The 19,336-nt window shown below is 42.0% G+C and overlaps 1 protein-coding gene across 1 annotated transcript in view; it reads left to right on the forward strand.

Annotated features, from left to right (window-relative positions):
* Nucleotides 1-19,336, forward strand: part of EFCC1 (EF-hand and coiled-coil domain containing 1) — a 59,575-nt gene that overhangs the window by 4,590 nt on the left and 35,649 nt on the right. The window contains exon 3 of the mRNA XM_040589354.1: nt 9,291-9,304. Coding sequence (XP_040445288.1) covers nt 9,291-9,304 — 14 coding nt within the window. The remainder of the gene's footprint in view (nt 1-9,290; nt 9,305-19,336) is intronic.

The raw sequence follows: 19,336 nt of genomic DNA on the forward strand, positions 1-19,336 counted from the left end.
CTGAACGCTGGCATGGCTAGCTCTGCGCTCTGCAGCCATCGGCAGCGTGGCTTGTCCCACTTGCTTGACTTGCTTCCACTTGTGCTAGAGATGGCAGAAACTCCTGCTCATGGAGCATCATCTCCTGTGGTGCAGAAGTCCAAAACCCATGGGCGTAGCTTGGGTGAGGCGCTAGGAGTGCGCATGGAGGGGAAGCTGATGAGTTGGCCAAAGCACAGAGATTGAGGGACAGCTGCTACCTCCTGCAGATTTCCAGTCTGGCAACTGGCAACTGTATTACTTGCAATGTTTTTTAAGTCAGTATGTATTACGCTGGGTGCGTGTCTTAGGTTTTGGTCCCCTCTCTCCACCATTTCTACTGTCGTTAATTTTTTAGTCCCTGTCAATTTTGCGGGTCAGCTCAGATACTTTAAAGGTAAACTTCAAGAAATTCCTTTCTGAAAAACACGGGTTAAATTCATTTCAGAGGGAAAAGATGTCACAAGAAATTGTATATGTATCATTGCTATTATATATTTTTTAAATTGCATAATTTACAATGTCAATATACAGAAAAGTTTAGGAAGTTATGCAGGTCCGATTTTTTTATGCAGTGCTGCCTGGAGAGTTATTCTCATTTTGTACAGTTACACTTGATTTCATTTTCCCAGGTATAAGACTTTTCATTTGTAACTGATCAACTTTTCCATTTTTGGACTACTCTTCCAGTTTCTCAAGATGATATTGGGACTAACCTCCAAATTGCTGTCTTTCCCTCCCAGCCTGGTGTCAATTGCACACATGTAATTTCTCCTTCAAAAGCTGGAAGCCTAAACGAACATACTGGCTAGGTCCCAGGACAGATTCTCGTGACCTCCACCTGATAAACTGTCTTTATCTGAGAGCAAATCGTTAACAGCTATTCCCTGAACTCCTATTTTTCCCCATAAGTTTTGCTCCAGCTCAAGGAACATCCATGTATTCTAATATAGTCTATGATTTATAACTATTGTTTATAAGAATGCCACACCTAAAGATGTTACTACAATGAAAGTGTCACATCTGCAGCTTCTTTTTATCCATTCAACCATTTTCTCTGTCGGAAAAGGAAATTAGATTGGTTTGACATGAATTGTTCCTGCCAAATACAAGTTGGCTGTGTTTTCTATACTACATTGTAGGTGGCTCAGAAATTGATTACTTAATAAAGTTTACAGATTCTTTTTCTCTTCAATAGCACTGAAGGAAGTAACAGAATTTAACAACCTTTTTTGATCCTGGTGTACCAAATAAAAAGAAAGGTCATTTAGGATTGAACTAGACTTCATAATGGAGATGTTCACAGAGGTTTTATGTTGCTGTGTTAGCCAGCAGCACAGTAATTACGTAGGTCAGTGGAAGGGGTCATAAAATACTAAAAATGCTTCCCATGTGCATGGTCTGTCTCCCAAATTACTTAATTATCCATCAGCACTTATATGTGTGAATGAGAAGGAATCCTTTTTACATGGAACGCAGACAGTATTGTTTCCTCCCCTCATAATCTTTTATAAATATGAAGATGGAGTCTTCTAGCATAACTTCCTCCATTGTTTCTTTCATAAAGTCACCAGTGTTAATTTTTCTAAAAAATTACGATTTCGGTTATCCTATGTCAGAAATAGTTCAATTTTTCTTTTAGGAGACAGTGTCCTGATCTTTTCAGTAATTTCTCAGGTTATCATTTACTCCCTAAAAATATAACAAGATGGACCAAACAGATCCAAATCAATAATCCAAGAACAGGAGAGGAATATGGAAATATTCCTAACTTGTAAAGAATCACCTCCTTTAAGTGAAGAAAGAAAAGCCCTAGGAAGGAAACACTAATCCACAAAAGGAGGTGTACATAGTAGGTTATTTCTAATCGGAATGATAATGCATGTTTTATATTTAGACATGTTAGAACTGTTCTATTTTTAAAAAATAGACATTAAATAAAGAAAACCTGGACAACTTTCTGCTTGACTTCTGTCATCAATACCAGCTACTTGCTGGTTGTAAGGTGAAGTGCATCTTGGCGATTTATTTCAGACGGCACGAAGTTTGGATGGAGGCGGCGGGTGTGCATGGGCTGGACCACACAAAAGGCTCGATCGAGCTGCAGGCGATAGGTACGTCCTTGGGCAGGAGCGAGGACAGGCAGGGAGCAGTGACTGATGGCAGGCAGGGAGAGCTGTGACAGGCAGGGGACTGAGCTCATGGAGAGCAAAATAAAATGTTACTTTGCAGAGTTACCTCTAAGAGCACTCAAGCAGTTGTTCTAGGTGAACCGAGGTGATGTCATTTTATTTTCTAATTCTGCTTGTACCTGATACTTTCTTCCACTTAAGGATGTGAGAAGTTATATATTACATAGAAGTCTGTGGAAAAAAACCCACAGAACTTAAAGTTTTTTAAGAACTTAACAGAAGCAGGTGAGCATGTTACCATCATACAGAGCTTAGACTACTTGCATGTCTTGCCATAGAAGAATGATAAGCGAAGTGAGCAAATCGGGTTACTACTTATTTGAAACACTAAAGGAACATTCTGGTTTCACAGGAAGGGATAATGGAAGATATTGTTACATATGGTAGAAAGAACTATAGAGAGAAATTTAAATACGTTAATTTGATATTGAAGAAAGCACAGAGCATCTCTTTCTATGGAAGAGCTAAAATGCAAGAAGAATCTTTTAGTTCTTTTTAGCATTAATAATACTTGCTTCCCATAATAATAGCAAAACCTTTACTTAAATCTATTCAAATTAATGCTAGTGCCTTTATCCAGAAGGAAACTTGTGCTTGGGTGCTAATTCTGACATTGGAAATGTATCCAGTTCTCTGGCCTTACTCAGTGCAGGGCTCTTAGTTACAGGGTGTTTATTCTTGGGAGGCTTTCCCTGGTTTCTCGCTAAATCCTCTTTTTCATCTGGCTTGCCTTGTGTGCTGTGCTGGGAGTAAATCACTGTGAGCACAATAGCAGTGCCACACACACAGACCCAGTCCCTGGGCTGGACGTGCTTTCGCCATGTCCCAGGCGTCCTCCCAAGCTCTGCTGAGGCACCGTTTGTTGAACCTGCCGTGGCTGTCACTTAGCAGCCCCCACTGCCCCCACCTTCCTGGGGACGGAGAGATTAAAGCGCACTGCAAGCCCTGCCGTAGTCAGCAGTAACAAAAAGATAGTCCAAGCCAAAGGAGTAGGTTTTGTCATCTCATACACACTATCTGGCAGCTGCCTCTTAAAGCTGTCTCCTCCTGCCCTTCTCTGTGTAATTTGAATCATTCTGACCCCTTCCTATACTGGAGAGGTTATTTTTCTCACCTGAAGGTGTGCAGTCACTTTTTCTGCTGAATTAGTGCCTAGAAATTCAGCCAGCAGCTTGGTGGACCCCATGCCTCCCTCCTCCCCAGGCTGGCCTGGCAAGCTGCATCACACCTCTCCAGCTTTATCGTCTTCCCCCAAGAAAACGGACACCTTTTGCTGCCCAAACTTTCTAGGTGATGCAACATATATACCTTGTCTTATGCCAGCAAAAGCTGAAGATTAATTTCATACACAAAGATAAATTAAAGAAAAAACCTGCTCCCCCACCCCTTTCAAATAATTTCCGAAGACTGGGCTCCCTGTCGGAGGCTACACCACTGAAAGCATGCCTCTAGAACAAAGTCACTCACTCGCCCTCATTGCAAAAGCCAAAATCAAACAGAATTGGTCCCAGCTGGTAGGTGGCCCTCAGCTGCACCCCTCTGGATCACCTGGGTGAGCTCCTGTGCAGCACCTTCCTATATCGCATATTAGCAGCGTGTTACCTTCTGCCATAAAGGCTGCCCGGGTACCTGCCGGATGGGCCTCGCTCACCGACCCGACCATGGGGCATCGCTGCCGTCTGCTCATGCTGTGCTCCATTTATAGACCTTAGAATTGCATTAACCTTGGTGATACCCATCGAAGAGATCCTGACCCTTCAGCTCCTGCTGCGTGTAGATACAAGCACAGCAAACCCCACGCACTGTGGGTATCCTGGGAATGGAGTTACCAGCTTAAGACAGGGATCTCTGCATCTGTCTTGACCTAGAAGCCAACTAACATCAGTCTAGGAGGGCTGCATAAAAAGAACAATTATTATTAGCAGTAAAAACGCATCCATAAGCCAAGAGTTTGTAGCCTCCTGTCCCAAAGTGTTACAGCTCATTATGAACCTGGCTGGCAAATGTTGCCCGTGCAGTCACACACTCTTGATTTATTTCTAAAGCACGCCTCTCATTTACTCCTTCAGCAAGCCTGACAAGTTTGTAGCCCCTGCTGCTCAGGGGATGCCTGCTGGAGCACCCTGCTTCTCCCGCCTGGCTGGAAGGTCCCTGTATGACCAGGTGCCCCCCGGCGCTCCGCTGGGGCACCCCTGCCACCAGACCTGCTGCATTCATTGGCAGCGTTCCTTTGCTTGTAGGAGTAACGGGATCATAACAGGGCAATAAATCTACCGAATGGAAGTTTACCAAACCTCCCTAATAGATGCTTCAAAAAAACAGCTGTATTGTAAAAATTTGCTTTTTCTTCAGGTCAGTTTTGTAAGTCAAAGCAGCAACACATAACCTCGAAGTTTAATAGCAGTCATACGCAACCTATGGCTTAAACTTGGGGCTTCTATGTTTACCTCCCTGAATGTCAAAGATATTGACAAAACCCTGAAGTAGAAACACAGGGGTGGGACCCTGAGAGGACCAGGGTATTGACAAGCCAGGCACTAAACACACCTTTTGTATGAAGTTTGCATCGACTGCACTGAGCCCCTCCAGAGATAAAATTAAAACAAATCAACCAAGCGGGTTTAGCACAGGTCATTTTTGCTGTCGATTCACATAAGTTACTTGGAAAACCCAGACACTGCTGACCATCTGCACTCGGGCACAAGCAGAGAATTCTGCACTCTTTTAAGCTTCTTATTCTGCTGGAGGCATTAAAGGGGAATACATTTTTCTTTCCTTCATAAAATTTGAAAATTACTTAATGAAAATGAGGAGAGAAGTTCTACTAAAGCAGTAAGAAGTAATTATTTACTCTTTGCTCCTCATCTCACTTTCCTTCAGGGTACAAAATAGACAAGGTACTTTGTAAGATAGATGCTGACAATCCAAGTTATCCAACAGATTCAAGTGATTTGTTCTGCTAAAAATAGTCTGCTCTCAGAATACAGAGAGATTACCGGTCTACAGGGGAGGATACCTTCTCTCTTGAGCGTATCCCCAAAGCAACAGTGATGTGACAAGATGCGTGAAGTCACCCTAGAATAGTTCAAGGGAAATTTGTGTATGTTATGCTTAAAAAACAAAACTCAACAAAAATCCTTTTAATTTATGCACTAGGAGGAAAAAAAAAAAAAAAGAGCATGGAATCTAGACATGCTAGAGGGAGCTGCCCACGCAGACCTGCCCTTCAATTTGCAAGAAATATGTTCCGTTTCAGCAGCTTGCTTCAACCAGTTGTCTAACAGTTAGTCATCCCGAGAGAGAAATTAATGTAGCCTCTTAATAGGTGCACAGGCAATCATTCTATTGAATCATTTATTTAAATTCTCAAAAAGCTTTTTTTATGTAGTGTAAATACTAAATTATCTGGAGACCTGGGAAAACATCTAGAAAGTAAAATCAATTGACTCTGTGACTTTGCTGGGAACTTGCCATAACACAAACCGGCCAAATTAAGTTCTTAAACCCCATCCCTTAGGATAGCACAGGCAAGATCACAAGATTTTAAATACCGTCACGTTACTTAGGACACTGCCAGGGATACTCACAGAGGTGGATAGTCAATCTGTATTTAAAACTGCCTAGACTCTAAGCGGGGGGGGGGGGGGGGGGGGGGGGGGGGAGGATGAGCTAGTAGGTGTCGCTGATGTTAGGAAATACAATATAGGCAATTTCTGTATTTTCAATGACACAAGACAATTATTTAGCAGTACTGCAAATATTTGCGGGAGTTTGTTCTGTTTACTCATCTTCTCACCGTAGTCAGAATTCTGGCTGAATCACTGGCCGTGTTTACTGTACTGTTCTCCTCCTTCCTTCTCCAGTACTTTTTTTTAACTTTATCAGGATCTCATCTGCCTGCTCAGCAGAATGATTAAAATCCAGACTGATACTTGCCTCTCTAGCACTTGGCTTAGAGTATTCTCTTTGCGATGCTCAGCATATTTTCCTATATTTGCCAGATTTGCCTGCCAACCTGAATCACAACTATTCATAACTATAGCCACTGAAACAACCTAAGAAAAAACGCAGTCACAACTGCCCTTAAACTAGACAAAGAAAAGAAAAAATAAAACTTTGACTAAATGCATCTGATCTTAAAGCTTCAAGTTCTGAGATAATCCCAAACTGGGAACACAGAGACTGAGATTTTTTGTGGGGGCTGGGGAGAGGAGAAGGACAGGAACATCAGCTGGACAGAGTGTTTGCTTCAGTCCGTTATAAAGAAGAGATATTTTCACAATTCCAGATGTAGAACCTACCTGTGTGCTCAAGTCAAGCACCTGAAAGTTGTAAGATATATCAACAGGCTGGCTTTGGTTGTTATTTACAGAGATCATTCTTTATCTATGAAAAAAGGAGGGGGGTTGTACAGTTTTATAGCTTTTCATAATGCCCATCTGAAAATCTGACAAATTCTGATAGTGTCCTTAAAGGATCACAAAGTTGCTGCTCAACTTTAAAAGACTGACAATGTATGAAAAGCATGGAATGAAGCTGGGTCACTACTGCAGATACCTGTATCGCAGGATGCTGACTGCGTCCCATTCACCGATGCCATTTCACATAAGAACATGCTTTATAAAAAAAAAGCGGTTGGACAAAAAATGTCAAATGTAAGCTCTGAGCATGATACATCTTCAGAAATTTACTTCTGTATAACAATTAACTTCAGCCTTCATAGCATCCTGCTTAAAACCACTTGAAAAATAAGGCGTAGAAGCTGTGATTGACCGTGTGTTGCAGTCCCTCCTTGTTTGCGGGAAAAAAAATGTTCTTTGAAGGGTGCCTGAGCTTCAAGCGCTAATTGCCATCACATCACACACCATCCATTTCAAGAAAAGAGGTGCCAAGTGGTAGGAATCAGGTTACAGTGGAAAGACCCCAAACCTTGCAATAAATCTACAGAATAAAATCAGGCCCTGTGCTTTGTTCTGTGAAGAGTCTCTTTTCAGAGCAGAACGTTTCAGGGAAGGGTCACGATGTCACATTAATCATAACGCCGAGAAATCTGGCATTCACGAGCACATCTGCTCTGCTTTTATTCTCTGTACTTGACCCCCTTGCATGTCCTTGGTGTTAGTTCACATAACTTAAAAGTATTTGGAACTGCGTATAGTGGGGTCAGCCGAGTTTAAAGCAGAACATTGTCAGGCTGAAGTTGAACTCCGAGGAAAGTATTTTCACACTGGAGCTGGTAGGTCTCCATAGCACTCTGCTTAGCAGAAAATTACACAATATAAGCAATCAAAGCAAAGCCAATGCTTATGAATACTGCACAAAAGTAGGTTATGCTACCCATTTCTGTGTCAGCAAATAGCCGAGGGTGGGATTTCCAACAGTATATGTGCACCTGTATTTAGTAAAAAAACAGTATACGTTACACCTGTATTTGTGGTGCATGAGCGTGCTGACTCCCCGTGAGCCCGCTCTAGAGCTCCTGCATGGGCACAACGTCCTGAGCATCCCACATCCCCGTGCTGCAGAGCTGCACAGCACAAACCCGCTCTTTGGAATTCATTCCAGTGATTTTATACCCCACAACACAAGCACGCCCTTGAAAGCACAGATCTCGGATATTCTTTACTGCAGAACAGTCAAGGGGGCTGTTTATAGCTGTTTAATTCGGTGGCCTGACAGATCTGGCACGAACGGGGTAAACAGATGGACCACTCACTTACAGAGACTGCTCTGATTTAATATAGATCCAGGCTAAGTACTCAGGCTGAACAGTTCATCCTCCAAAAACATAGTTTGGAAACAGTTTAAACTAGTTGCATATTTAGGTTACATCAGGCAAAATTCCACATAGACAAAAATAAAAGGAAAAGCAGAAATATTGTGGTCCTTTATTTGGACATTTTCTTGCTGGAATGTTTTGATTTTTCCTATCTGAATGACATTAAATCACTACAGCTAAATTCAATTTCAAAATACCATTTTAAGACATAAAAAAATAAATGAAACCCACATGGAATACTTCATTTTATGTTGAAGAGGCAGCTTTCTTAGATGCAAAACATGTTTTTCCTCGGATTCCTAATTCAACCAAACAAAAACAAAGAAAAAAGGAAACATTTGAACTGCTATAAGCAAAAGTCAGGAGAGAAGCTGGTCCTCAGCCTGAAAGATCTGTATTTCCATTCGTGCTCATACATAGCTCTGCTTAATTTCCAATCCTATCCACGGTCCCCAGGACAATTCTTTTAGGAGAGGAAAAAGAACAACAACAAAAAAAACCAAAAGGATGCTCTTAGCTGACATGGTTGGAAAGCCGGTATGTCTGTGCTGCTGGAGCCCTGCCCGTGGTGTGCCTGGTTTTGCAGGAGGAGAAGACTTCTGGCTGTGAAATATTACCGCCACTGGTACGATATTCCCGGGTGAAGGCGCTGACTTGGAATGAAAGACCTTTTCAGTGTAGCCAGGGGGTTGGCATCTTTCAGAAAAGTTATGATTGATCTCTATACACTAGAATGATATACTGAGTCTCTTCTTGTGCTGTCAATCTTACGCTTGCTGCTTTTCTCCCTCTCCTGTTGTTACCCACCTTTGCTCTCTTTGGTTTGGGGTTTTTTGTTCATCATGATCTACGGTTTCCAAATGGTGCTTCGAATACATTTTAAAAGAGGAAACTTTAAAAAGCAAATTTATTTAAAGCTTTTTGGGTAAATATTATGCACTATGTGAACAATGTAAGCTCAGAATTCACATCAAATAATCATGATTAAACGTCTAAAATCCTGAGAGCTCTGAAGTGTATAGACCTGTACTTCGTATAAATCAGAGAAACTATCAATCCCTAAGGCTTGGCACTTGTTGTGAAGCCCCAAAAATAATTTATACTTAAATTGCAATTCTCCAGCCTTATCAGTTATGGCTCTGCTTCTGCAAACAGCACTGTCTTGTATCAAACAAATCTTTTCTTCTATTTAGGATACAGGTTACTGATAATCTAAATTACCTCTCTATTAAACAACGTTCTTTTTAGAATGGAAGATTATTAATGCTGGAAAGGTAGCAATTATTTCTTCCCCTTCCAAGAAGTGAGCTTTTCTGTGGCAGGCTCCCATGGATTAGGCTAAATTAACGGAGTTCTGTTGTGGGAGCGAGCATGACGCATGGTACCGAAGTCACCGGGAAGTGACTGATGCTTCACTGCCTCACATGCTCCAGTCAAAACTTTTAATTCTATTAATCTGCATCCACCTGTCGTTATACAGATGAAACAAACAGAAAATAACCCCTAAGCAAAGCCATGGCTCCCTAGGCAGAGCCCCCCCAGAACCTCCTGCCGGCCCCTGGAGCTGCTCCGGCAATTTCTTCCCGTCACGCAGGTCTAAAGAAAAGGCCACGGTGGGCAGGAACGGGGAAAGAAAGAGCAGTTCTGCTCATTACTGTGAAAAAGGAGCTGTCAAAGCGTCACCTTCTTTCAGCCTTCCTCCCTCGCCAGCCTGTTTTTTGACCCAGGGAATGGAAGTGTAAATCAAGCAGCCAGGACGAGCGATGGGCCCGCGGGGTCTGCACAAAGCAGAACGAGAGGCTGTTGGGAGGCAGCAGGCGATGCTCAGCTGCTGGTTTCCTGGATTTCGTTAGGACAGAGGCTGGTGCTTGAACAGCCATGGTGAAGGACAGATGCCCTGCCTTCTCCATCTCTAAACACAGCCCGCAGGGTCCCCGCATGCATAAAATTAACTGTAACCCGAGGGTGTATATCTGTGGTCAAAGGGAAGAGGATCAGCAGGACCACCAGTGCAAGGAAGATCCGAACTGTCATTGGTCAGGCTGCAGAAAGGGTCAGAGCACGGGTTCAAAGTAAAGTTTTAATTCTGGCCACAAGAATGGGTGATTTTAATTAAGTTCTGTGTTGGAGGGAGAATGGTACAAGCGCTCGTGATAGGCAAGATGGATGTGAACTGGGAGAGCTGTTGAAATACAGACAGAAAACGGTGTGTAGTGTATTGTTTTTAAAAGCAGGCTTATGAATTATCCATCAATTCAGCACATAGAGGCCCAAGTTCACTTTTAGGTGTTTATTATTTTTTGTGAAGTTAAGCAAACCAATGCTTCTGAACATTTCTTCTGTGTTTTAACCAAGCTTAAAATAAAGCAACTTTTCAAAGACAAAAATCCTCCCAGGACCCTGGGAACATATGCTGCTTTGCCATGCTTACAAAAATGCTAGATTTTTTCCATCACTTTATAGATCAAACTAAACCCACGATTTGGCCTAGAATATAATACCCAAAGTACCAGGTCAGAGGTGAGTGCTGCAGAACAGGTGTAAAGGAGTTTGTGCCTTAGGTTGTGTATCCTGATGTTTAAAGGGGCTTCCCCTCCACCCTCAATTAAACAAATACATACTGCACGTATTGTTAATGTACTTAGTGGATGATATCCATAATAGATTTTTATATTAAGAAAAAAAAAAATCTTGTCATATATTAAAACCCATGATGAATCAAGATGTTTCTATCTCATTAAAAACACTGCAGGAGAGATGATTGTTCAGAGGCAAGTCTAAATTAATCCTGGAATTAAACACGGCAAAGTTTTACCTCAGTAATTTGATTCATATCTCAACTGGAAGTGCAACTGTATCACAAAGCTCGGATTCAGATCAGAATATCCAGTCTGGGGGGGGAGCTGGGTACCTAACTTCGGTTTTATCCTGATCCTAACCATGACTAGTAGCCTGCCTTGGTTAGTGCGTGAAAACTTTTTTTTGTTTGGTCTGTGTTTTAGTTGGAGAAATATGCTTTATATCACATGGTAAGGAAAGCTACGTTAATGTGATTATCATTTGATTTTTAGATAAAATAATAATGAAAAGATTTTTTAAAAATACCAATTAGTCCACATGTTAAGAACCAGGATCAGCTGTGAAGAACTGCAGAATGATCTAGGATACTGAGTGACGGGATGGTGGCAGGTGACACTTACCATCTTAGCAAAAGCTGATGTGCTTGGGGGCAAGGGGGGAACACAAAAACCAACCAGCCCCAAACAACAGCTCCAGTGGAACAGATACAGTGATAGACTCTGAGCTTAGCGTAACTGCTCAGGAATTATATCTTTGAGCTTTACAACTCTAGGAACGTATCTGTTCATTGCTGAGTTGCAGTGAGGAAAGCCAATGTAATATTAAAATTTATTAGGAAATTAATAGAGAACAAAGAAAACCATTATGTACATTCATAGAACATTTGTATCAGAAAAGGGAAATTATGAACCTTTCAGCTAAAACAGAATAAAACTGAAAAAGGCATAGAAAAGGCAGCAAGTGTGGAAAAAAGGCACGGAAACTATATTAGGCACTTGCAGATGTGGAAAAGAGATAGCTGAGGAAAGATGAGTGAAAAAAGTCTATAAAATTTTTATCAAGATCAAGAAGATTAATAGGGAAGAATTGTTCAGTCTCTTCCAGTGCAGGAACTGTAAGTCATCCAATGGAAGCAAGAGGCAGGTTCAAAGCAGACAGAAAGAGTGGTTCCTACGCAGCAGATAAAGCAAGCTGGGGAGCACCTTCCCGCAAGATGCTTAGCTTGATGAAAGGTTACATGGATTTAGAAAGCAACTGAAATACCAATTTAAAAACAACAACAACAAAAAAACGAACAACCAAAACCAAAATCCACACCACTCTTACAGATATTAAATGGCAAGACGGCATCCCTACCTGAGTCACCAAGCACATCTACACACACACTGAAGAGCGTAGGGCAGGGAAGGGCTGAGGATGCAACAGGGTACATGAACATCAGGGGAGATGTATATACAGGTATTCTCCTTGAACTTAACATACATAAAATAGCAAAACGTAGTTTGATTTTAGGAGCATCTCTAGCATCACCGTGTGTTCCCCTGCAGGAGCCCGAGGTTAGTGCCCTGGGGCCAAGCTTACCCAACACACTGGCAGCTGAAGAGGGCCCATGTCTAAGCTCAGCCCCAACTCAGACCTCAGACAACAGCTTTTGAAGAATCTGGTGGTTTTCCTTCATATATCAGTTTCCCAATCTAAAAAGTCAGATTATAATGACCATAGAAGTAGGCAGCTATTACTCACCTCAGTTAATGGTTCTACAATTACCTTTAGGATAGCAAACGTTGAACTACAAGCTTACAGATGCCATTTAATTCTTTGTGCAACTAAACGAGAGGTGGTTGCTACAAAGTATCACTGATACCTGGAGATTAGCAAGATTTAAAAAGGCTTATTTCTCTGGTAAGAAGAATTTCTTATTGATAAACATGAGCTAGAATTTTGGAAAATCTCTGCACCGTGTGTTTCAGTGAGAGACAAAGTCTGACTCTTGGCTTTAGACAAAAATTTTCACCTGTTAGCCACCTAGCACGAGGTGTCTTGCACGCTCCTCATAAGCATCTGCTTGTGGGACATCAAGTAGGATACAGGATTAGATAACTGAAGAGTCCAACCAAAATCTAGGATGACAAATCCCTGCACAAGTCCCTACCTTTAGGTTGTGCTTTCACACCCTGGGCTTTGCCTGATGGATGCCTCTTGTCCCCTCTCAAATCACTTCATTCATTTCCACCCCAGCGCCAGAGGTTCCCTGCCCAGGTGGAAGCCAGCACACGCTGTTCAACGCAGATGTCGGATTTTGTGCAAGAGACAGCCGTACCAATATTGCAAAGAGCCTTTTTATCGTTTTATGCCTACGGCAAAATTTAATCTGAAAAGCTAGGCTTAGGGTTTCTGACACGCTGGCACAACAAGTATTTTCCTACAAGGGATCCGTTTCAGTTACACCAGCACGTAGGCCCAGTGGTTATCAGCACAGGCAGAGATCTGGGGGCAAGCAGAGCTTTGTCAAAATACTGTAAATTCATCAGAAATACAATATGTACGTTAATACTTAAATTTATTTGGCCCTCATGCTGTTTGCAGCTGTCTATACGCCGGTGTTTCTCTGTTCACATATCCTCACTTCACTCCAAGTGACTTGCTATGTGCATATGTACATGCAATAGTAAAGATTCTGTTCGATAGAGGCTGGCGTGATGCCTTACATCCACCGTGCATATGCAAGTGCCTCACTGATATCTGCCCATCCATGCAAGTCTAACTTGGTTTCTCACACTGCTGGGGCTGTCACAGAGAGAAAACTGTGTTCTATAACCCTCCAAAGAGGGATTTTTCGCATGTCTAGCCAGGTAGTCCTGAGATAGAAATACAACATTGTGTCCCATCAAGAAAAGGAGTGACAAGGTTCCAAAGAATATTAATGGGGAATCCGCTTCTCCTTTAAAACCCCTGCGAGGGTATAAGAATAACCTGACTGTACAAATGGAAGCGGATCAGACCGAGACGGCCATCCTGGAGAACACAAAGCTGAAGCGGATTATAGTAAACAAGTTATTAAATGTCTGGCATACGTTCGGAGCACTTGCCTTATTCACTTCATACTCACGAGCGAAGCAGCCGTTCAAACCTAGACCAACAGCGCTGCTTAGCAATACAAGGAATTTGATTTTAAATAGTGCTGCTGCTCCCATCTTTTTATTAATATACTACAACCACTCCAATTATACTATTAGATTTACTTCAACCACTGTAACAATTGCTGTTACCAGAATACTAACTATTCTGTTTTAAATGGCAAGATAAGAAAGTAACTTTGCCTAATAAATCTTAGCACTTTGTTCTGTGTAAATGTGGCTGGGGACTTATGTATGTTTTGAACCCTGATGTTAATGTTTGTCATTTCAAAAATCTATTCTTACAGAGTTACTGTGTACTTGCCAGAACCAAAGATACAAAACACAGGCCTTATCCTGAATATTTTACTCCCTGATAAATGTATGTGTGATAAAGGAGCATGATGAAAGTACTTGGTTAGATTATTAAGAAAAATCTCATTTCAAATCTATTCATGTCAATATATGTCTTGGAGAAAACTCCATGCTGTGAATTCTAGAGAACTCCATCACGGATATCAAATACAGACACTTTAAAAAGCAAATAGTAATTCAGAAGAGTTACACTTGGACTAGATGATAACTGTAGGTCCCTTCCAACTGAACTATTCTATTCTAGAAGGAGAATTCATCATTTTTGTAAACACTGCACTGTAGTTTCCCCCTTCAGGGAATTTATTTTTAAAAAATAAACCATATTTTATCAGCTCACAAAGCTGCAGGTCAAATCCCCACAAAGTTTTCCTTTATGGATTGTTTTGTGCTTCTAACTTAGGAAACTTCTTTCCATTGTTATAGGTGCTATGCTAGCAAATAAGTATAAATATGTAACAGCATGGGCTGCTGTACTAAAACTTAAATATGTTTTCCAGTAGGTTTTGTATATGATGCTAAAATCAGTCTCTAGAGCACTTTTCAATTGGCCACAGACCCACAGGGAATGAAAAAGCACATAGTTAAACTAACCTAAAGTTGGATTCCAGAGTCATTGCTGAGGAAATGAGCCCATGCACTGGATGAGGTCAGTCTGATGGCAGTTTGAGAACTGGACTGGTGTTACACTCAAAGTTTGGACGTTTTTATGCATCTTGAAGATAAGTCAAATACGTTGCCTCGAAAGGATGTTGCTTTGATTTCAGCATTTCTCATAGAGGGTTAGAGAGTCTCTTGGAGAACATCAGGTACCGTTTGGAGTCTAATCATCCCCAGGTCCTGCTGATCCTTGCAGCCCACCAGCAGCAGAAAGAATAAGTAAACCCCCCTCCCCACGCCAGCCCCGCCAGGCGAGGCAGCCCAGATGGTTCCACAGAAGATGCAGCTGCTGGAGGCAGTATGACCATTATGCAGATTATTTAAAAATAAAGAAACAAAACCCAAAAAATTGTAAAATTACGGGCACTGAATCATTGGGAAGGTTTTTAAGGCATAGAAAGTGAGTATCTTTCAAACTGGCATCTCATGAATGCATTAAGAATTTTCAGTGTGCACTTTCTTTTGTGATAATGTGGTGAGGTGAGAAGTCGCTAACAGCAGCAGTGCTGAACAGGGCAGCACTGTAACTATAGTCCACAATTCAGTTTTCTGCACAGAGGCCAACAAAACTAATCCCACCCTTGGAAAAAAAGGCTATTCTGCAAGCAAAACTCTGCTCAGATGCAGCCTTTCCAATTCAGGGGAACTGCAGCGATAGACAGAGCTCAGAAAGAGTAAACGCGATTTCCTAAATCCTCTACAAGACCCCCGGGGCCTTCCAGCGCGTCGGGCAGGAGCACAGCCTGGTTTTGTTACGCTGCAAGAAGTGGAGGCGGTCTGTCCGCTCGCTCGGCGTGCATCGCTCCGGCAGCGCCTGCGGTGCGCTCCGACCCACGCCGGGCACGCTCCAAGGGAGCCAGCGCCCAGGGAAAACCAGCCACGACAATACCGTTCCCAACAGGGAGGCGCAATGCTGTCAAAGCGAATGATACGGTTCTGTGAAACCATTTAAATATTCAGATAAGCTTTTCCGTGGCTATAAGGACAAGCTTTTACCTGTCCGTTAAACCACCACAGGAGTCCACGTGCGCAATCTGCGTGTGGAAATTTCGAGGCGCTGATTACTGGGACCCGGGAAGAGATTGCTCCGGGCTTGCTCTGCGCTGCATTGCTGTTGTGAAGCATCCCCTGTAACTCCCCGTCAGAGACAGGGCAAGGAGAAACTCTTAAGCATAGTGTGGTTGATCCTAAGTTCTTATATCCATTGTCTTCTATATAAAGAAAAAAAAGCCACATACAGAATAGATCAGTCCCTGGGAAGACACAAGCAAGAATAGAATAAAACAAGAATAGGTGGCATGATTGTCCTTGGCCTGACAACTGAATGCTTAAGGGAAAAGAAAGAAATGTTCTAATGAAATAAATTTTATAGCTGTACCTAAGGTTAGGATCAAATGTAAGTGCATTAAATTTATCTCCAAAAGTGATAAGCATTTCTCTCCACACCCTACTGTTGCGTATTAACTTGAAAAAGACTGGAAAACTCATGGGGTATTTCAGTTCTCACTAGAAGAATCCGCTGAGTATTAATCACTCCCTACGGTTTTTATGTAGAATTAAGAGAAATCCCATTGTAAGAGCTTGTCTTATATCCATTTAAAGATCAATACATTTTAAACACAAGCCTTACATTTTATTTGGATTTTGGTAACTTGTTATCTTACAGAATGGTGATGTAAAATCATGAATCAGGCTCCAAGTGGCTTAAATCAAGCCACTGATACCATTTTAATTGTATCAAATTTGGGTTCTACATGATGAAGCTCCAACTTGTAGAGTTCTTGGTTTAAGAAGGTGCAGAAATCTGATCACCATTTTTATTACAGGAGAAACTGAAAATCCCATAACTGGGTCCTCATTCAACTTCATAAACAGCCTCCACTTCAAGTCGCTTCTAAAATTGAAACAGTCCTTCAGAAAACCGTTTGCTATTTTAGAACACATCAAAAACTGGACCCAGGTGAACATCACATCGTTCTGGGGTTTGTAAACATTTGATCACTCCGTTTAACTCACAAAAGCTTGTACCTGCTAAACACCTGGCACAGTGGGCAGACAAACAAGGACATGTTTTCGATGGATGTATTCACGAATACTCTGAGTGTACAAGTTCAGGGAGTAGTAACGCCACATTAGTCATGCCTCTGCCTTTGGAGTTGTACAGGGAAATCCTCAGTCCTTCTGCAGCTTAGGCTTTTTTTTTCCTCCCTCACATAGGCGATGTGAAATACAGGAAAACAATATATTTCTTTGAAGTAGGAGCACTAGCAGACTAGAGGTAAACCCCTATTTGATCTCCAGGTTCTGAGCCAAAATAATATGACAGCAGCAGAGTTCAATTACAATTTCCTAAGCACGGAGGTACCAGTTTCCCCTTTGAGTTACCAAGGAAGGTCACACTGATGTTACCATGAGAAAGTCGCATAAATCCTGTCCACACCAGTAGTATACATCCCTCAGACTGGGATGTGCTGGCACAGCCTCATTATTTCATGAGCAACGGTGTCACCATGGGCTCTCTTTGCTGGTTCTGAAAACAGTTAGCTGCAGAAGTAATAGACCCTAAAATTTCAGATGTGATGGCTATGGCTCTGCTGAGTTACCAGATGGGTTCTGGGAAGATGAGATACAGTGAGCAATGTTGCCATTGCCTCCATCTATAGACATGGGTTAGTCACCAGCAGCAGCGTGACGGCACAGAGCAGACCCGTTAAACAAGCAGCTCTTGTTTTAACAGCCCAGCCATCCGTCCTGCACACAGGCACCATTCGCTACGGGGAAGTTTAATATACATTCAGCCGAATAAAAGTCGATGGTCAATGTCAAATTGCATGCAGCCAGAAAAAAAAACCTGTTTCCTAGAATCTCACACAGTCTAGGTTGGAAAATACAGCAACTGAAACATTTCCACAGAATCACGTTGCCTGGACCTGAGGAAAAGGCCGCATACAGAAACTTTTGGAATAAAGGCAGGCACTGAAGTCCTGCAGTAGGTCACGATTTTGCTAAGCCCTTTGCTAAACAGCAATGATAATGCGCTGAAGTAACCTTTGATCCTGCATGGCCTTTCTAAGAACTGAAGTAAACAGAGGTCTTAAGGGAACACTTGTATGCGTGCCATCATGTCCCTGCTACACTACTACAGACCCAAGAGCCTAAATTCCCCATTATTCTGATAACTGTATTTAAATAACAATTATTAAAGCAGCTGCCAGGAATCTCACTGCCATATGCCCTGTCATCGCTGGTACAGACACCTGAAGGCTCCTTGAGGCAGTTTCAGATGACTTTAAAACCACGTCATGCGAAATAGCTCTGCACTTGATATATCCTTTCTTTCTGTTACTAATGATGTGTTTGGGTTTTAACTAGAAGTCGGGGAATGACCTAGTGTTTTAAACAAATGCTTCTGCTGAAAATAAAAATTTATGCACCGGTTGTTGCAGGGGGTGGATGTTATGATTTATTTAAAAAAAAAAAACCAAAAAACAGCTTAGACCTTTTATCAAATCTGCAACTTGTCACTTTTTAAGCATTAACTTTTAACAAGCGCTAATACTGGCCTTTACATCTGAAACTAAGGCCATTTCTATTCTCAGTAGGACAGGGACCTGAAAATAAGCAGTATTTATCCTAAATATCCCAGTTCTGGTCAGGATGAACGCAATTCAATGAGCCTTTGCTAATGCAAACCAGACTTCTGCATGCTCGTGGGATGCTGTCATTAATCCTTCAAGGACACAAGTGTACAGCTGGATTAGTTTACTGCCAGCATCTTTTTTTTCTTCAATGACCCTCCAGATATATCACGTTTAATGTACTCCTGCCCCATATCAAGGAATTTACAATCAAAAATGCAGACAGAGCATGTTAAACCCCACCTTTAGCTGTTGCCAGCCTAATCACTACAGCATATACTAATTCACCTGGAGGATTGTTAGAGCCTCTCTCAGTGACTGAGCATGGCACACCGCAGGGCAGCAGGCGACCACGTAACGAAGGATTGTTGGGAGCCCCTTCAAGTAATAAGTACAGCCAAGATCATTTTAAAAACCGTAACTGATAGTTCGGAGGGAGAAGGGATCTCTCCCAGCTCAAAAATGCAATAGCGTCGCACCATGCACAGACTACACCGATTTCTTCCTCCCCCCATTTAGTTGTTCAAAGCATCTAGAGAAAACAAAACCATGGGAAGTCTACCTTCACTACAAAGACCTACAACTGTTTCTCCTGTTTGGTTTGGGGTTTTTTTTTTAGTCTATCTTCTCAGATGAAATAGTATCTTTAGATTCTGTGTGAGGTATATATACAAACACCGGTCTGTTCAATAGTTTTATCTCAAGCAGCAAACAAAACCCATCAGGCTTCGTTGTGGGACTGAGCCAAAAGAAACCCAGAAACACAGCAGCCTATCAGCCCTGTTTCTGCTCCAGTTTCCACGGGACTATTCCAGATTTACAAAGCCTTTTACACTCACTCTAGTGCAAATTGTAAAAAGTAGAATATGCCATGCTTGAAATGTTTCCATGAAATTCTGGTACGTAGCTAGTGTAGCTTTAAAATTAAAAAAGCAGCATGGCCAGCCAAGCAGTATGGATAAACAGGTTTGGGTTAGATGC

The sequence above is a fragment of the Falco naumanni genome, chromosome 4, assembly GCF_017639655.2.
Source record: "Falco naumanni isolate bFalNau1 chromosome 4, bFalNau1.pat, whole genome shotgun sequence".
NCBI classification, from domain to species: domain Eukaryota; kingdom Metazoa; phylum Chordata; class Aves; order Falconiformes; family Falconidae; genus Falco; species Falco naumanni.